The sequence below is a fragment of the Montipora capricornis genome, chromosome 9, assembly GCF_036669925.1.
Source record: "Montipora capricornis isolate CH-2021 chromosome 9, ASM3666992v2, whole genome shotgun sequence".
Lineage (NCBI taxonomy): Eukaryota > Metazoa > Cnidaria > Anthozoa > Scleractinia > Acroporidae > Montipora > Montipora capricornis.
In genome coordinates, this window is record NC_090891.1 from 15,426,887 (window position 1) to 15,443,220 (window position 16,334).

A 16,334-nucleotide genomic window follows, 5' to 3' on the forward strand; every position below is an offset into this window, starting at 1 on the left:
ACTACCATTAGCGTATAATTCGACCTATTAAATAAATGTGATATTGTGCATTTTCATTGTGACCTATGTGATTTGACCTGTTTTTTTCTTTTAATTTTAATTTACCGTTTCCATTAAGATGGGCATACATTGTATGATTAAAAGGGAGTGTTAAAGCCTCGATAGGAGTACTAGAGCAAGGTATCTTTTTCCATCCTTGTTTCCGATAAAATAATTGAATTGTTTTTAGCCGTTAACAATCATGTGACATATTTCAGATGAAGGAGCGAGTAGAGAGCTAAGCATGCAGATTTCAAATTAACGTCGATTGGATACTTGAATGTTTCCTCGTAAAACAAAAATATGCCAATTTATGAGCTTGATCAAGCCTTAACACACTTGAGTCAAGGGTTACTTAGCATCTGGCCCGGGGCGGTACTTTAGCCTTGAATTTCTGGGTGGGGGATGTACCGCTGGGACCCTGGAACCCTTAGCCTATACCAGAGCTAGTTCAGCTGAATTTTGCAACCCCGTACCAGAGTAAACCCCCCAAATCCTCCCTATCCTAGAGTAGCTGTTTCTCAGAAACTGCTTAGGTCACTGGCACAGTCTAGCCAAAACAAAACCTGTACCACAATCGTTTCTCTCTCAAAAAAGGATTTGTTTATACTTGTTTAGTTCGTTCAGTCTTTTTTTGGTTTTCTTAGTCTAGATAAAATCTTCAACCAACCGGTCAGTTCCGTGAAAAATTATACCCTATTCTAGACACAATGCTGCCAAAGAGGACATTAGCACAGTCTTTAAGCTTCAGTTACAGAGAAGTCATAAGGCTCAACTTTTTGTACAACAACAACAACAAACGCTGCAATGTGAAATTTCAGCTGCAGTGTCAGCAATGGGCCTTAAGGTCTTCTGCTTTGTTTCACAATCGAGCTCTGTGACGGGTGGCGAAAATGACTTTTCGAGAATCCAATTTTTTAATTTTGCTGTGTATTTACCTGGTACTTGAAAAGCATACAGATGATCATTTTTGCAAAACATAAGCAATCCAACTTTCTTGGGGATGTTCTCCCATTTCTGAAATTCTATACTTCGAGAATGTGTCACCGCATGACCGGGTCCCTACGTCCTTGAGTCCCCACGTCACCACGTTCCCGCATCCCCACGTCCCCGTCCCACTTTTTGACACAGCCAAATATTTGCATACCATGCGCCCACTCTAGTAACGCAACGGTTCATATCTTTTTACATCTCTTCTTAAATGCAATGATAAGGAGGAAAATTATAGTGATGGTCGACGGTGCTAGACTTGTTCACCAGAATCAGGTTTCATTCTTTGAAAACGACAAACGTTGCGAGCGAACGGAGAACGGCATCATCGCAGGACGAAGTACATGCAGCAAAAGCTGTTCCATCCAACTTTTGATACCTCGAGTTGGGAGTTCATACGAGGGCAGCATGTTGTCTTTTTCTTTTCTCCTGCCATTTTTGTAAATACATGTAATGTTTCCCCAATTAACCTGATCCCAGTGACTGTTGATTTTTCTCGTAAGGGAATAAACAAACAAGGCCGGGCAATGAAACTCGGGTCTCAAGCAAGTCATTACAGAATAGTTTTACGTTCAAAGAAACAGTTTTTGTCAATCTGAAATTAACATACATGTATACAGAGAACATTTGTTTCCAGAAAGGTCTGCTACTGCAGTGTTACTGATGACATGTATCCAAAAAGGTTTACGACTTGCACAGGGAGTAAACTTGAAATGCCACTCCGATGTATAGTGTCGAAGACTGTTTACAGTCTGTATGATTGTCGGGTATCCGGAAAATTTGCCCCACGGTTAGTGTGTGTTAACTGACCATGAGTATTGAGTCCATAACTGCGAGGATCATAGCTTTACTTCATTTCATATCCGCAGTTCAATATATGATTCATTTCTTATATCATTTCGTCCATTCAGATACATTCCTCACTGGAAAATTAGAACCCAAAAATGACCAGATGACCACAAACCCAGACTAAGGTTATAATGTAACTGTTGAAAAAGCCCAAACCCTTTAGAAATGCTAACCTTAGGCCTAACTAGGCATAAAACAATATTTACGCTTAACTTTAGGCCTACTCTGGGACCATAAGTCGCCATAAATTAAGGCGACCTAATGCGACTTAAGGCGACTTAAGAAAAAACTGTCCAAAACATCAGGCAGCTTAAGGCGGCTTAAGGCGACTTAAGGCAATTTAACATGACTTAAGGCAGTGTTACCTTGGGGAACGCATCCAAATATTGGCATCGGGTCACGCCGATGCCGATCAATCGGGTGCGATTTTTTCCTATTCCATTTTCAATCGGTACCGAATGAAACGGAATCGGAAACGGGTCAAAATTCTTCATCGGGCTAATTAACAGCAGTCATCGAATCTTGACATAATATCTGTCAGCGTTTATCAAAGGATTGAAAACTTTGGTCACGCTACGTTACTGACAAAAATTATATCAGGAAATGTTTATCAGCAAAAGCAAAGCGTGAATGATTGAGTTTTCAATGCACAAACAGGCTGGGTAAGACCAACTGTTTATCGCCGTATTGTATCTTGTCTTTCTAAAATGTGTACAGTATGGTGTCCATGGTCCGTCAGAAAAAAGGATAAGGTTATATCGAGTTTAATGAAACAATGACCTTATTCCACCTGAATACATGTAACATAGTTTTGTCACCAGCAGCCTGAGCAAAGACATCGAAGAACATTGACCTTACAAGAAAATATGAACAAATGGTATCTAAAACATAGAACGAAAAAATTGTTTGTTTGATTTGAGCTACAACTGAAGAGCTGTGTCCATTAAGGTAGGCTGCTGGATGAAAGGTTTGTGGTAAAACTTTTGAAAAGTAGCTGCTGACCCCCATCCAGCAGTAGCTAAGATAACATCCAGAGGGAGATCTCTCTCTCTTTTGCTTTGGATGTAGTAGCTTCCCTGGTGCTATGAGCAGTGAATTGACTTGCATCAATTCCTGGTGATTCAAGTCCGAGTTATTATCTGCCTGGTAGCTATTTGTCTTCTTACTGGGCTTGTTGGTCTTGATGTGTTCTAAGAGTTCAAAATGTACATGACTGTGATGACATATACCGTCCAGATTTAACAGGTACATGGTTTGTCCTCCTTGCCCAGTGGCTAGTATAAGAAGCTTCAGTGTTAAGTCCTTTAAAGAGAGCTCTTTCAATGGCTCCAGTGCCTTCAGGTGTTTAAGTACGATACAACTGTAGCTACATGTACATCCCAATTGGCTTTGTACTGGGGTTGTGGTTTATGTGTCTCATATATTCCTTTTAAGAACTGGGACACCAGTGGATAGGAGCCAAAAGGGTGTGGGCCTTCAATATTGAGGAATAGTGACAAGGCAGATCTCACAGTGGTGATTGTAGAGTAAGTTAATCCTTGATTATATAAAGACATTACGAATTAATTAAAAGTGCTTCACCTACAATATCTTTGGAGAACTGTGATTAACCTTCCTTTCACAACCAAAATACCAGCCACCTATCCACATAGGTTTTGTACTATTTTTATTAAAGGTCCTTTATGCCATGAGGCTGTGAGGATGTCGGTAATGTCTGAAGAAAGGTCTTGCTGCACAAAGGTGTTCCTGATGAAGGACAGAGCATCAGGTGGAGAGTTTTGTGGTGTGGATGTGACTCCATGAAGTGAGCACTATGTTGGCTTGAAAATCCAAGGTTGGCTGTACAGGAGTTGAAGGACAAGGGGAAACCAACTCTGTATTGGCCACATAGGGATCAGTAATATTCCCTTTGCCTTGTCTTGTATAATTTTTTGCACACACTTCAGGATCAGACTGAAAGGTGGGAAAGCAAAAAAATTTAAATTGCTCCAGTTTATAGAAAATGCATCAACATAGGTGCAGCCTGAATCTGGTTTTCATCAGCAATAAGTGTCACATTGGTTATTAAGCCTATAAAATGATGGCACGCCAAATTCTTTGAAAGTCCACAAATTAAGTATCATCTGGTAAGTGCCATCAGGCTGAGGTAGGAGAAATATGGGAGATATAAATTCTCCTGGTTTATGGTGTGAGGGTTTTATGACCCTTTAATGAGAAGTTTTCTGCTCCGATTGGGGTAATCACCTTATCGTGGTGGAGCAGTTTGCGTGTCTCAATGACCCCTAGAGCTATGTCGACTGGAGTCTTGTACTCCTGGTAGGGTTACCCACGCTGAAAAGGTCGAAGGGTAGAGACCAGACAAAGCGTGACCCCCTGGTTGTCTAGGTTGGGGGTTGGGCGTAGGGCTAACAATCCTACCACATAAAAGCATTGATAATGAGACAACACTGACTGGGGGTGTTGCTGCTGGGGCTGCAATGACGCTCTTGGGTCAAAGCCAGCGGGAAGCCCAAAGGCCGATAGGGCCCACAGTAGCCTCCACGCGACAGAGGATCATCAGTTGTTGGAGCGTGAGAACTATGGCGGAGTCAACATGGGCAGGGCAAGTGGCTAAGGAGATGAAAGAGTGCTAGGGATAAGTGAGTCCAGGTGGAAAGGGACGGGGTAAATAACATTGCAGATTGGAGAGAAGGTGGAGTAAGTAGGAAATGAATGAAGGGTTAGTTTCTAAAGAAACTGTGGTGCTGCGTTGGTGGGGAAGTAGAATTTTGGTTTTATCAACGGAGTTGATAATGTAAATTGGCCACCGTACAGAGATTCTAAAAGCTGACGTTTCGAGCGTTAGCCCTTCGTCAGAGCGAATCGAGGGATTATGGGTTACGTGTAGTTTTTATAATAGAGTAGGAGCTACGCTATTGGTGGTAACATGGTAACATGAAAAATAAGAATATATTAGTTAAATGAAAAGCGTTCGTTAATACCGTGAGGATTAAGGGCGCCGATTTGAAAGATGAATTTTTGTTCCAGATTCTTGCGGCTTTCCGTGGTACCTAGATGTAGGGAAAGGCCGCAGATAGCCATGTGTTTTTTGGAGTGGTTAGGCAGATTAATATGGCGAGTGATTGGCTTAGATGCATCCTTGTCATTCTTCTCAACATCGCGAAGGTGTTCGCGGAATCGGTCACCTAGTCGTCTACCTGTCTCACCAATGTATAATTTATTGCATAACGTACAGGTTATGCAATAAATGAAATTTGTGGAGGTACATGTGAAACGATCGGTGATCTTAACAGATCGCTTAGGTCCCGATATCTTGCTAGTGCTAACAATGAAAAGGCAAGTTTTGCATCGTGAGCGCGCGCATTTGAAAGTGCCGGGTTGCTTGTTAGTTTTTGTTAGTTTTGAGCGCGCTTCTAACTAAAAAGTTGCCTTCGTTTTTGTCGCGTTTGAATGAAATAAGTGGAGGTTGCTGGAAAAAAAATGCAAATTAATTGTTGACACTAATAAAGGTTATTAGGTACTTTAACACCGTTGAGTTTGTTGGACATTTTAATCAGCTTGACGTGTTATCAACGGTCATTGCGTTTTTAGTGAAGTTAGTTTAGGACTTCATATCAGAAAACGTCACGACAGTAAAAGGACTTATCGTTGTTTGAATTCAAAGCTTTCTTCGAAAAGGTCCTCTTTTCAAGCCTTGTTTGCCATCCGTATACTAGAAGTCTGGAATACGAAAATGGAAAAACGTGTACTGCAAAGTTCGCGATAACCTTTCGCGCCTGTCTAAAGAACCTGGCGTGCCTTTTTGAAAAGTACACCTGATAGATCACAGGTTAAGTTCGCAAGGTAGATCATGTGATCAAATTGGATTTCTACTTTTAGCGCTCTCTACAGACTCCCCAAATACGTATTAAAAAAACGTTTATGAAACATTTATAAAAAACTATGTTTAATAGTTGAAATGAAGAAACAAATAAAAAAGTGTAAAATAGAAACATGGCTAAGTGTATATTATATGAGCCACGAGTCAAATGTTTGCATGCCGATTACGGATTACTCAAAAGTTCAGTCGGAATTGGGACTCTCAGTGTTTGCCTTAACATTTTATGAGCTATAATTTCGGATGCTAAACGTAAATACTGTAGAAAGTATCGAAAAAAAACTCAACTACAAATGAGCAGTTGAGGTGTTCTGTGAATTAGAAACTCTGGTATTATGTTGAAGAGTCAACAAAGGGTCATTCTAGTTTTGGTAATGTTACTTTGAAAAACATCCTATTTGAGGAAGCACTAATGTTACCTTTTCCGTATTCTACTAAGCTTTTTACGAAACGTCCCTTTTTTCACGCATTGAAAATCTTCCGTATACTAGCAATTAGGAAAACGAAAATCGAAAAACATGTGATGAAGCCAGAAAATTAAAAAGTTTGCGAGGTAGAACATGATCAAATCAGATGCTCTCCCACTTAACCGCTCCAGCGACATTCGGCGACTTTTTAGCGCTCTTGATACTTGCAAGAATAAAAGGACGGAGAACAATGCACTGATCGATAATATTATTGAAACTCGTCGCATGGTCCACGAAGAGCAATACCGGATCTGTTTCTTCACAGATATTATGTCGCACATGCCGTATGCTGCATTTTAAATAGATAAAACAGCGTTTCAAAGTCGATCGCTCACTGATTGACCAAGATTGCTTGGATGGTTTAAAATTCTTATCCGAAAAGAGCGGGTGCGACTGAACAAGGCATGAAGTATCGCGAAGTAACCTTACCACCAAGCGTCCAATGAGAAGAATGTGTGACAGTAACGTTACTTGAGTTTTGTTATATATGGAACTTGGTTAAAGGAACTTTGCGTCGTGGAATTCATGAGGTTTGCCACTATCTATTGGACTGCTGTTTTCTGGTCGGAAACATGTCAGTGGCAAGTTATTACGATTCCATTACGATTCTTCTGCATTGAAGAGGACAAAGCCAGGGAAAACGGCTGGAGTAGATGAGGTGTGTCCGCAGTTATTAAGAGCTGACATGAACATCACTGCAAGTAGGCTGACTAGTTGTTACAACAGGCTTTGGGAAACTGAGAGGTAGCCAAAAGTGTGGAAGAAGGGACTTGAGGTTAAGGTATTTAAGAAAGGTGATTTGCATGAATGCAACAACTGGAGAGGAGTGATTTTACTACCTGTCATTAGTAAGACATTGTTAAGGATGCTGTTGGAGCGGATCATGAAAGGTGTAGAGAAGAATCTTCAAAAGGAGCAGGCTGGGTTTCGACCCAAGAGAAGTACAACTGAGCAGCTTTTTATACTTGGAAACATCTTAGAACAGGCGAATGAGTGGAGGGCGGATCTGTTTATGCTCTTTGTAGACTTTGAAAAAGCCTTTGACTCTGTTCGCATAGAAAGCCAATGGAACATCATGAGAAGATCTGGGATACCAGACAAGATGGTGAGAGTTACAGTGAGTATATACGAGGGTTTTGAGTGCGCAGTTGTCGTTGGGAGTGTGACATCTGACTGGTTTATGATCAAGTCTGGGATAAAACAGGGCTGAGGGGATGTCAGGATTCCTATTCTTACTGTGCTTGGATTACATGTAGGTCATGAGAAAGACAACAGCAGACAAGAAAAGAGGGATGAGGAAGAAATTTGACAACAGTGCTGGAGGACCTTCATTTCGCAGATGACAATGCACTACTGTCATCTAGGTTTAATGACTTGCATGAAAAGACTGGGAGATTGGCAGAGGAAGCAGCCAGAGTAGGACTCAAACTTAATGTGACTAAGTGTGCTAGTAGCAGCGAGAAGATCGTGGTGGATGGCAAAGAAGTGGATGACATTGAGGAGTTTACATACAATGAAATAAAATAACTTTATTTAAAGAGGGAAGTGCAATAACCTATTACAGTTTTCTAACTTACGGCCCTCAAAAAAATAAGCTAAAAAAGATTAGAAAAACAAAGCTGTACATACATCTATTGAGCACTTTAATAGCTGATGAAAATCTAAAAATTCACTATAATTATTATATATATGTTATGTAAAATAATTTCTTTTTTTGAGTAGAACGTATTTAGTAGAGCGCTCAACTCAATCGATTGAGGAGCAATAACTATGACTTAGGTTTCACGAGTAACCATCAATGGTTACTCATGAAACCTAAACTTCTATGAAGTCATATATATATATACACACACACAAAAGAAACATTATTAAAGTAGAATAGACTATAAACACGTAATGAATGATATATAAATCAAGGAAAGGGAGAAAAATATGTACTATAAATGAACATGTATACATATATATGTAAATATGAATTAAAAGACGTAATAGTGGTTGTGGTAAAACTCTGAAAAACAGTGACAATGAATACAATAGCGGCAAGTTGAGCACAGTAGATCCTCCAAGTGCTCGGCTGGGGATAGGCGTGAGAGAAACAGACTTTGTAATTTGGACTTAAGGGAGGAGGGAAGAAATTTAAATGTCAGTGGAGAAGAAGAAATAGCAAACTCTTTTAAGTTGGAACTGAGGTCGTTAAAAAAATTGGTAGCACTGTAGGCCAAAGTGCATCTACCAGAGTTGCTATGCGGGCATGGCACCTTTAAATCATGGAGGGAGGCTCTTGTAAAAGGTATTAAAGGGCCCAGAGGTCCACGCAAGTCACAGAGAAATTGATTCGGATTAAGGAGTACGATGAAAAGAAGAAAAAGTTTCTGTATTTACATGTAATAAGATCAAAAACGGGGATCCAGTTTAGTTTTAAAAAATTAATAAAGAAATAGAAGACTGAGAGAGGTCGGCATCAAGGAGTAAACGCCCAGCATGCTTCTGAAGATGAAGAAGTCCTAAGAGGAGATGATGGGAACAATTACCCCAGGCAGCAGTAAATAAAGTAATTGTTAACACAAGAATTATAGAATCTTAAAGCAGAATCAAAGTTAAGATAAGGTTTGATGCCACGGAGAAGAGAAAACCTACTGCTAATGATGCAGCAGATTGTATCAATATGATGCTCCCAAGACATGTCACTGTCTATCATAACGCCCAGCAACTTGGCATAGTCCACTTGCTCAATCGATCTACCATCCATTTGGACATTGAGTGCCGAGCTGGTTAAAGTACTGCGTTTCTGCAGGGTCGTAATAAGTAAAGATTTAATTTTGGTTGTGTTAAACGACATTCGATTATTATCAGCTCATGTAGATACAGTTCTAGCAACTTCATTCATTCATTCATTCATTCATTCATCATTCATCATTCATCATTCATACGTGGGAGTTATTGTACTGTAGACTAAGTGGGTGGAGGCAGCAAAGACATTATGCACTGTCTACAGAAGGCACGTGGCACATTCCAGAGACTAGGGAGGGTCTGGGCAGCTAGAGGAATAGGAAGGAGAACCAAGATATGCCTATTCAAGACTTTAGTTCGACCTGTCCTACTACTACTTACTGAACGGAAACTAACGAGATGCTTCCGTGAAGCATACACTGGGTTGCCTGTGGTATGTGTAACAGAAAATCAGAAGGCACTGAATTGTGTGGTATTGAAATACAGCATTCCAGTCTCTGAAGAATAACAAATAAAAGAGAAGCGAGAAACATTGGCTTCTGGGCTGACATGTTGATAATTTTCAAGTTCCCTCACAACTTCTTTTCACCACAAATGTGCCCTCTGAGCATCTGACAGCTTTGTAATACTAAACTTCACTGAAGTTCATCCCTGTTCAGCGGGGTTAGTGTTAGGATGGGAGACCAAAACAATAAACCCCTCATAAAAAACAGAAGCATCTGACCGAAAATACTATTAACACTAACAAATGCAAACTCAGCAAGGTACAGGGCTAACGCTCGAAACGTCAGCTTTTAGAATCTCTGTATGGTGGCCAATTTACATTATCAACTCCGTTGATAAAACCAAATTTTTGTATACAGATTTTGTTAGCTTGCTTTATGCAAAACAAATATTGATGAAAAAGCAAATAACTATTGATACACAGTTTTATACCGTGAATATAGAATATAAAAAGTTACGATCAGCGACAAACATTTTCTTGCTACGTTCAAGTAAATTGCAAAATCGAAAGTGACACGGCTGGAATTCAGCGGGCGCCATGATACAGTTACCGCGGCATGTTTACTCGCCAAACAGTGAAGCATCTGTGTCAAATGATGGCAAGATACCGGGTTTTTGTAAGTTTCTTTTTCTGTCAAGTGTTATAAAGTTTGACAATGAAATGAGCAAAGTCAAAACAAAGATCACAATCGCCCAACTCTTGTTTATGCAAAGTCAAAATTTACTCTCCAAGAGGCATACGACTTTGTTTATCACCAGGTAATTCCATCATTTTGGAAATAGCAGCTACTTTATTATTCACCTGCGTCACAATTTTTCACTGATTTTGGGGCTCATTTTGTTGAAACTCATTAGCACGCTTCCAACAGGTCTGTGAACCCTTCCTGCTTACAGAGCAATACTAAAAAACTTCTCCCATATCACATTTCAACCTTAAGCTCGAAAATTCAATACACAACATGACATTATAATTCACAAAGGCAGAAAATACCACAGAATCCTTTTCCAGCGAAAAATTTATTGAAACAAACAACATATTTGCTCTTAGAGGCGAAAACCTCTTCCTATTTCATTGCGTGCGTGAAGACAAGACAATTACCATGTACTTCAGGTAAATACAGCTCACTTTGATTTCGTTTCGACGGGCAATAGATTGTTGTTGAAGTCCAGTACTCGTCGCTTTTGAGATTCCTGCCTAGTTTATCCAACCGACTTTCCATTATTGAGCTCCATAAGAGTATCTTTTGTTTAACCCTTTCAGCCCCGATAGTGCCAAATGGCACTTATAGATTTTACTCTTAAAAATTGAAGCGCAGCCAGGATTAGGCATATTAAAATACAATAAAAAACGTTCTCTGGCTAAAAATTTTGAAAAAGAATATAAGCTTTCGGCTGTCGATCTACAGCCTTCCACGGATAAAACGTTGAATGTAAATTAGTGAAATATATACAAAAAAGGCGAGATAAAAATGATAAAAAGAACAGAGTAAAGATATGAAAAATGGTGGCTATTGTTTAAAAAGAATTTTATACTGATTAGGAATCGGCTTAAAGTTATTGTCAGCATGCTTGGTAGAAGAGGTGTGCCAGGCCTCTAGAGTTTTCCTAACACGAAAAGAGCCTTTGTCGATAACTCGAGAATGATTGAAATCAATGCGATGACCGAAAGACCACGCATGTTTCGCAATGTTTGACCCATTAGCACATGTTTTTACATTCCTAACGTGTTCTTTCTTGCGGGTTTCAAAGCAACGGCCAGTTTCACCTATATAACACCAATCACAATCGGCACAGGGTATTTTATAAACCACGTTGGGTTGGGCAGGATGCCTTAAGATTTGCAAGACTTCTGGAAAAAACGACCTACAAGCTCGAAGCACACCACCGCCATTTGCACTTTACTCACAAGGCGCTTGAACACAACTGGATCCCAAAGTCTCTGAGATTCAGGCCTCCTGGAAAACAACTCATATTTAAACGTATAATGGAACGAGCAAGCATGCATTGTATGAAAGCTAGAGTCTCCATTTGCCATGACCAAATTAAAACCAAGAATCGTACCATCCAAGAAACACTCAAAGAATTGACACCTTTGGTCTCCTCCGATAACCTTATGGCACTCAAGGATTTCTTGAAAAGAAGAGCCGAGGCCGTCCGCGACAATATTAATACCAGACACTCCAAAAAACTCAGCAACCTTCACAATGAATTTAATTCATCTTCGAACCTTGTAGACAAGAGCAATTGGGTAGTTAACCTATCCAAAAAACCTCTCACTGTTTCTGAACGATCTCTCTTAGAAAAGGGTCCTAAATTTGCTCCAACTCCCAACCAAATCCCACACAAGAATATTGTTGCTGAAGTAGAAGCCGCGATCCACCATCTACCAGAAGAATCGAAGAATTTCATTCGTAACTCCACGGCTACGATTCTTCACAAAGCAAGACCACCTTCCCATAAGAACCTCAATGCTGATGAAAGAAAAGCCCTTCAAGATTTAAAAAAAGATGAGACCAGGATTTTAATGAAAGCTGATAAAGGAAACTGTTTTGTTGTCCTGGATAAAAGTGATTACGACAGTAAAATGGACTCTCTACTTAGTGATCGTAACACCTATGAACTAGTCCTCAAATCCCCCTTCAAGAGGATTGAACGTGAACTCAACAAAAGGCTTCTCGTCCTGAAGAATCATTATAAGATCAGTGATTCCACTTACCGCAAACTCCACTCCACTGATGCCATACCACCAGCCATTCGTGGATCAATCAAACACCACAAACAAGGAAACCCTGTTAGACCCATTGTTTCATCCATTGGCTCAGCTCTCTACAATACTTCCAAGTTTCTTACCGACATCTTGTCACCTTTACAAAACAGTAATGGTTTCTCTGTTCCTAACTCTGCCAAGTTTGCTGAAGAAATCTCTAACGTTGACATCCAAGATGACGAAGTTATGCTATCCTTCGACGTGGTATCACTATTTACAGCTATTCCTGTAGACAAAGCTTGTGATTACATAAGCAACAAACTACGTAAGGACAACTCACTTCCTTCACGCACGAGCTTAGACAGTGATGAAATCATTTCTCTGTTGAAATTTATCTTATCTAACAATTACTTTATTTATGATGATAAGATATACAAACAGATCCATGGTTGCGCGATGGGTAGCCCCGTCAGCCCTGTGGTGGCGAACTTGTGCATGGAAGCGATCGAAGAAATGGCCATTAACACGTCTGAAGTACAACCTAAAGTATGGAAACGCTACGTGGATGATAGCTTCTGCATCATCAAAAGAGATGCTGTTAACTCTTTTCACACCACACTTAATTCCATCGATCCACACATCTCATTCACTATCGAAGAGGAATCTGACCAACAGATCGCCTTCTTGGATACTTTGGTTTCTCGCAAGGATAACATGATCACTATTGATGTTTACCGCAAAGCAACTCACACGGACAGATATTTAGACTTTTCTTCTCACCACGACAAACGCCACAAGATCAGCACAGCTGAGACCCTCCTACACCGCGCAATTAAACTCCCAAGTACACCGCAAGGGAAAAATACCGAAATCAATCACGTCTTTAATGCTCTACGAGCCAACAACTATCCCTCCTTTGTTATTTCCAATATCTTAAAGCAGAAATTTTCCAAACCACCCACACATGCCATCCCTTCACCTGAAGAATTGGTTGGCATGTTTTTTAAATGGTTTACGCCTCAAGAGAACCCTAACGGTTTTGCTGTCCTTCCTTTTATCAATGGTGTTACGCAACCTCTAACAAGAATTCTTCGAAGACACGATATCCGAGTTGTAAATAAGCCCCTCAAGACTTTACAACAAGAATTCCTTTCTCCTAAATTCAGACCAGCTATTGAACACCAACCCAACGTGGTTTATAAAATACCCTGTGCCGATTGTGATTGGTGTTATATAGGTGAAACTGGCCGTTGCTTTGAAACCCGCAAGAAAGAACACGTTAGGAATGTAAAAACATGTGCTAATGGGTCAAACATTGCGAAACATGCGTGGTCTTTCGGTCATCGCATTGATTTCAATCATTCTCGAGTTATCGACAAAGGCTCTTTTCGTGTTAGGAAAACTCTAGAGGCCTGGCACACCTCTTCTACCAAGCATGCTGACAATAACTTTAAGCCGATTCCTAATCAGTATAAAATTCTTTTTAAACAATAGCCACCATTTTTCATATCTTTACTCTGTTCTTTTTATCATTTTTATCTCGCCTTTTTTGTATATATTTCACTAATTTACATTCAACGTTTTATCCGTGGAAGGCTGTAGATCGACAGCCGAAAGCTTATATTCTTTTTCAAAATTTTTAGCCAGAGAACGTTTTTTATTGTATTTTAAGATTTTACTCTGTCTAACGCCAGACGATTTTACTCGTCAATGGGGAACCCCTCGGGGCTGAAAGGGTTAAGCTAACAGCGTGAAAAAACTGTCCCCGTTTAACCCTTTCAGCCCCGATGGTGCCAAATGGCACTTATAGATTTTACTCTGTCTAACGCCAGACGATTTTACTCGTCAATGGGGAACCCCTCGGGGCTGAAAGGGTTAAGGATCCACTAAAACGCCATTCGCGTTACATGATTTCGACGCCATTGCAGGCTAAGTTAATGATTCTACTGTGTCCACCAGAGAAATCTACGCAGTTCCACTACCCTCTTGATCCTAAGAAAATATGCGCAGAAGGCTCTATGCACAAAGACACCACTTACCAGGGAAGTGACACGCAAGACTTTTACTTTTACTTTTACTTTTACGACATGGAAAAAAAAAACTAAAAAAAAGAAAACAAAGAAAAAAAAGAAAACAAACTAAACGCAGACCTCGACTGGGTTTGCCATATTGGCAACCCAGTAAATAGCTTCCAGTGCCAGTCCCTGAGACAGATAATGCAGTTTACATGGCAGCAGAAAGTGACAAACAAGTGAGTGGTTGAGTTGGCTGAGATCAAGGACATAAGTTGTGAGGTGTGGCGAAGAAGGTGAGAACGACTGCTTTACGGCATTAGGATGGACTCCTGAAGGCTGGAGAGTGAGAGGAAGACCAAAAACTAGTTGAAAAAGGACAGTAGAGAAAGAGCAAAACAAAGCCAGGTGGGAAGTAGGGAAGTAGCCAAATTGGTTGCACAAGACAGGGAGTGTTGGTCAGACAGCATAGAGGCCTTATGTGCCTACTGGTTTGATGAAACTTGGTGATGATGATGAATTTCCTTGGCCGCAATAGCATGCTGTACACGATTAAACACACTTAAGTGCACATTGTCTTGTTCTGGGCTAACACCTGGAGCAAATTTTATTCTCACTCCTTTGACAAATTCTAATATTATTGTGGGGTCTGAGGTTATATTACGCCATTCAGACAATGCAGTGACAATTTGACCAGCCTTAAAGTTGGGCTGATTGTGAAATAAAGTGTGTAGTGTGTTATCATTGTCATCAAAAAATGTTTGTTTTGCACATACAGTACCATTGTTGGTGTGATTAATGTTGTTTCGGTTCCTCCTTCTTTTTGTACTTTGATCGGCCTTTGGATAAAAAATATCGTATCGTATCGGAGGGAAACGATGATTTCTTGATGGCCCTGATTGCGTTGAGAGCTCATATTGAATTTCCTGTTGGCTTGTCGAATGTATTGTGGCCTTTATTTCCTTGCCAGTTGGCATCAGAAATATCCTTATTCAGTTAAGTCTCCAAATAAATACTCTGAAATAGGAGGCACTGTTGTATTATTGCACAGGACCTAGTAGTCGCTATGTAGATCTGTCTTCATCGCTTGGCGCCTCGACAAATTCACATTGTGAAAGCATTACATAGCTAAAGTTAAAGCATATGTCAAAGTTGACACAATCTCTTGGTTCTGCACTGTGGCATCTGCATCTTCACTTCTGAGTACCAAAGTGTTCAGATGACGCCGCCCAATTGTCAACAAACGTGGCAGAAATGATTCCAAGTTCGAGCGAGGCCTAACACTACTGTGAAGTTTTTATACCCAATTATTCCATCAGAGATCAACCCTAGTATTGGAATTGGGCCCACACAAAGACAGAGAAAAACTCTGACCAGGGTGGGATTTGAATCCACGACCTTCGGATTTGATCACCGTTGCTCTACCAACTGAGCTACAAGGCCAGAACGGGAGCAGGCCGTGGGTAATGATTCCAAGTTCGAGTGAGGCCTAACACTACTGTATTGTAAGGCCTCACCCGAACTTGGAATCATTACTATCAATATGCTACTGAAGGACAACAACAAACGATTATCTAAATTAGGCTTGGACCGAGCCGAATTTGTCCTTGTGAATAACATCTTACATACCCACAGCCTGCTCCCCTTCCGTTCTCAGTTGGTAGAGCAACGGTGATCGAATACGAAGGTCGTGGGTTCAAATCCCATGCCACCCTGGTCAGTGTTCCTCTGTCCTTGTGTGGGCCCAATTCCAGTACTAGGGTTAATCTCTGATGGAATAATTGGGTATCACAAACTTCACAGTAGTGTTAGGCCTCACTCGAACTTGGAATCAGTACTATCAATATGCTACTGAAGGACAACAACCAACGATTATCTAAATGTGACAGGGTATTTAGGAATCTCCAGACTGCTGCTTTGCAAATTTAGCTATAGCGGACATGGAAAGGGGAAAAAATTACAAAAGCCCCTTTGTCATTTCCCAGTTTAAGAAAAACAATTCGACTATTTGTAATATTTATGACTCACCTCTCTAATTGTTGATCATCCATGCCTTCTTTAAAATAAAAATAGCGAAACTGTCCTCAGTAAATACTTCATACTTGATACCTTATTATGTCATTAGTCAATGCGCCATAAAGTTACTGGACGCTTGCGGG

The 16,334-nt window shown here is 40.4% G+C and overlaps 1 protein-coding gene across 1 annotated transcript in view; it reads right to left on the minus strand.

Moving 5' to 3' along the window:
• The window catches only part of LOC138015878 (protein POLR1D-like), a 32,723-nt gene extending 16,455 nt beyond the window's left edge, over positions 1-16,268 (minus strand). Inside the window, exon 1 of the mRNA XM_068863004.1 lies at positions 16,204-16,268. Within this exon, the coding sequence (XP_068719105.1) occupies positions 16,204-16,226 (23 nt within the window). The 5' untranslated portion in view covers positions 16,227-16,268. The remainder of the gene's footprint in view (positions 1-16,203) is intronic.
• Between the last annotated feature and the right edge of the window lie 66 nt (positions 16,269-16,334).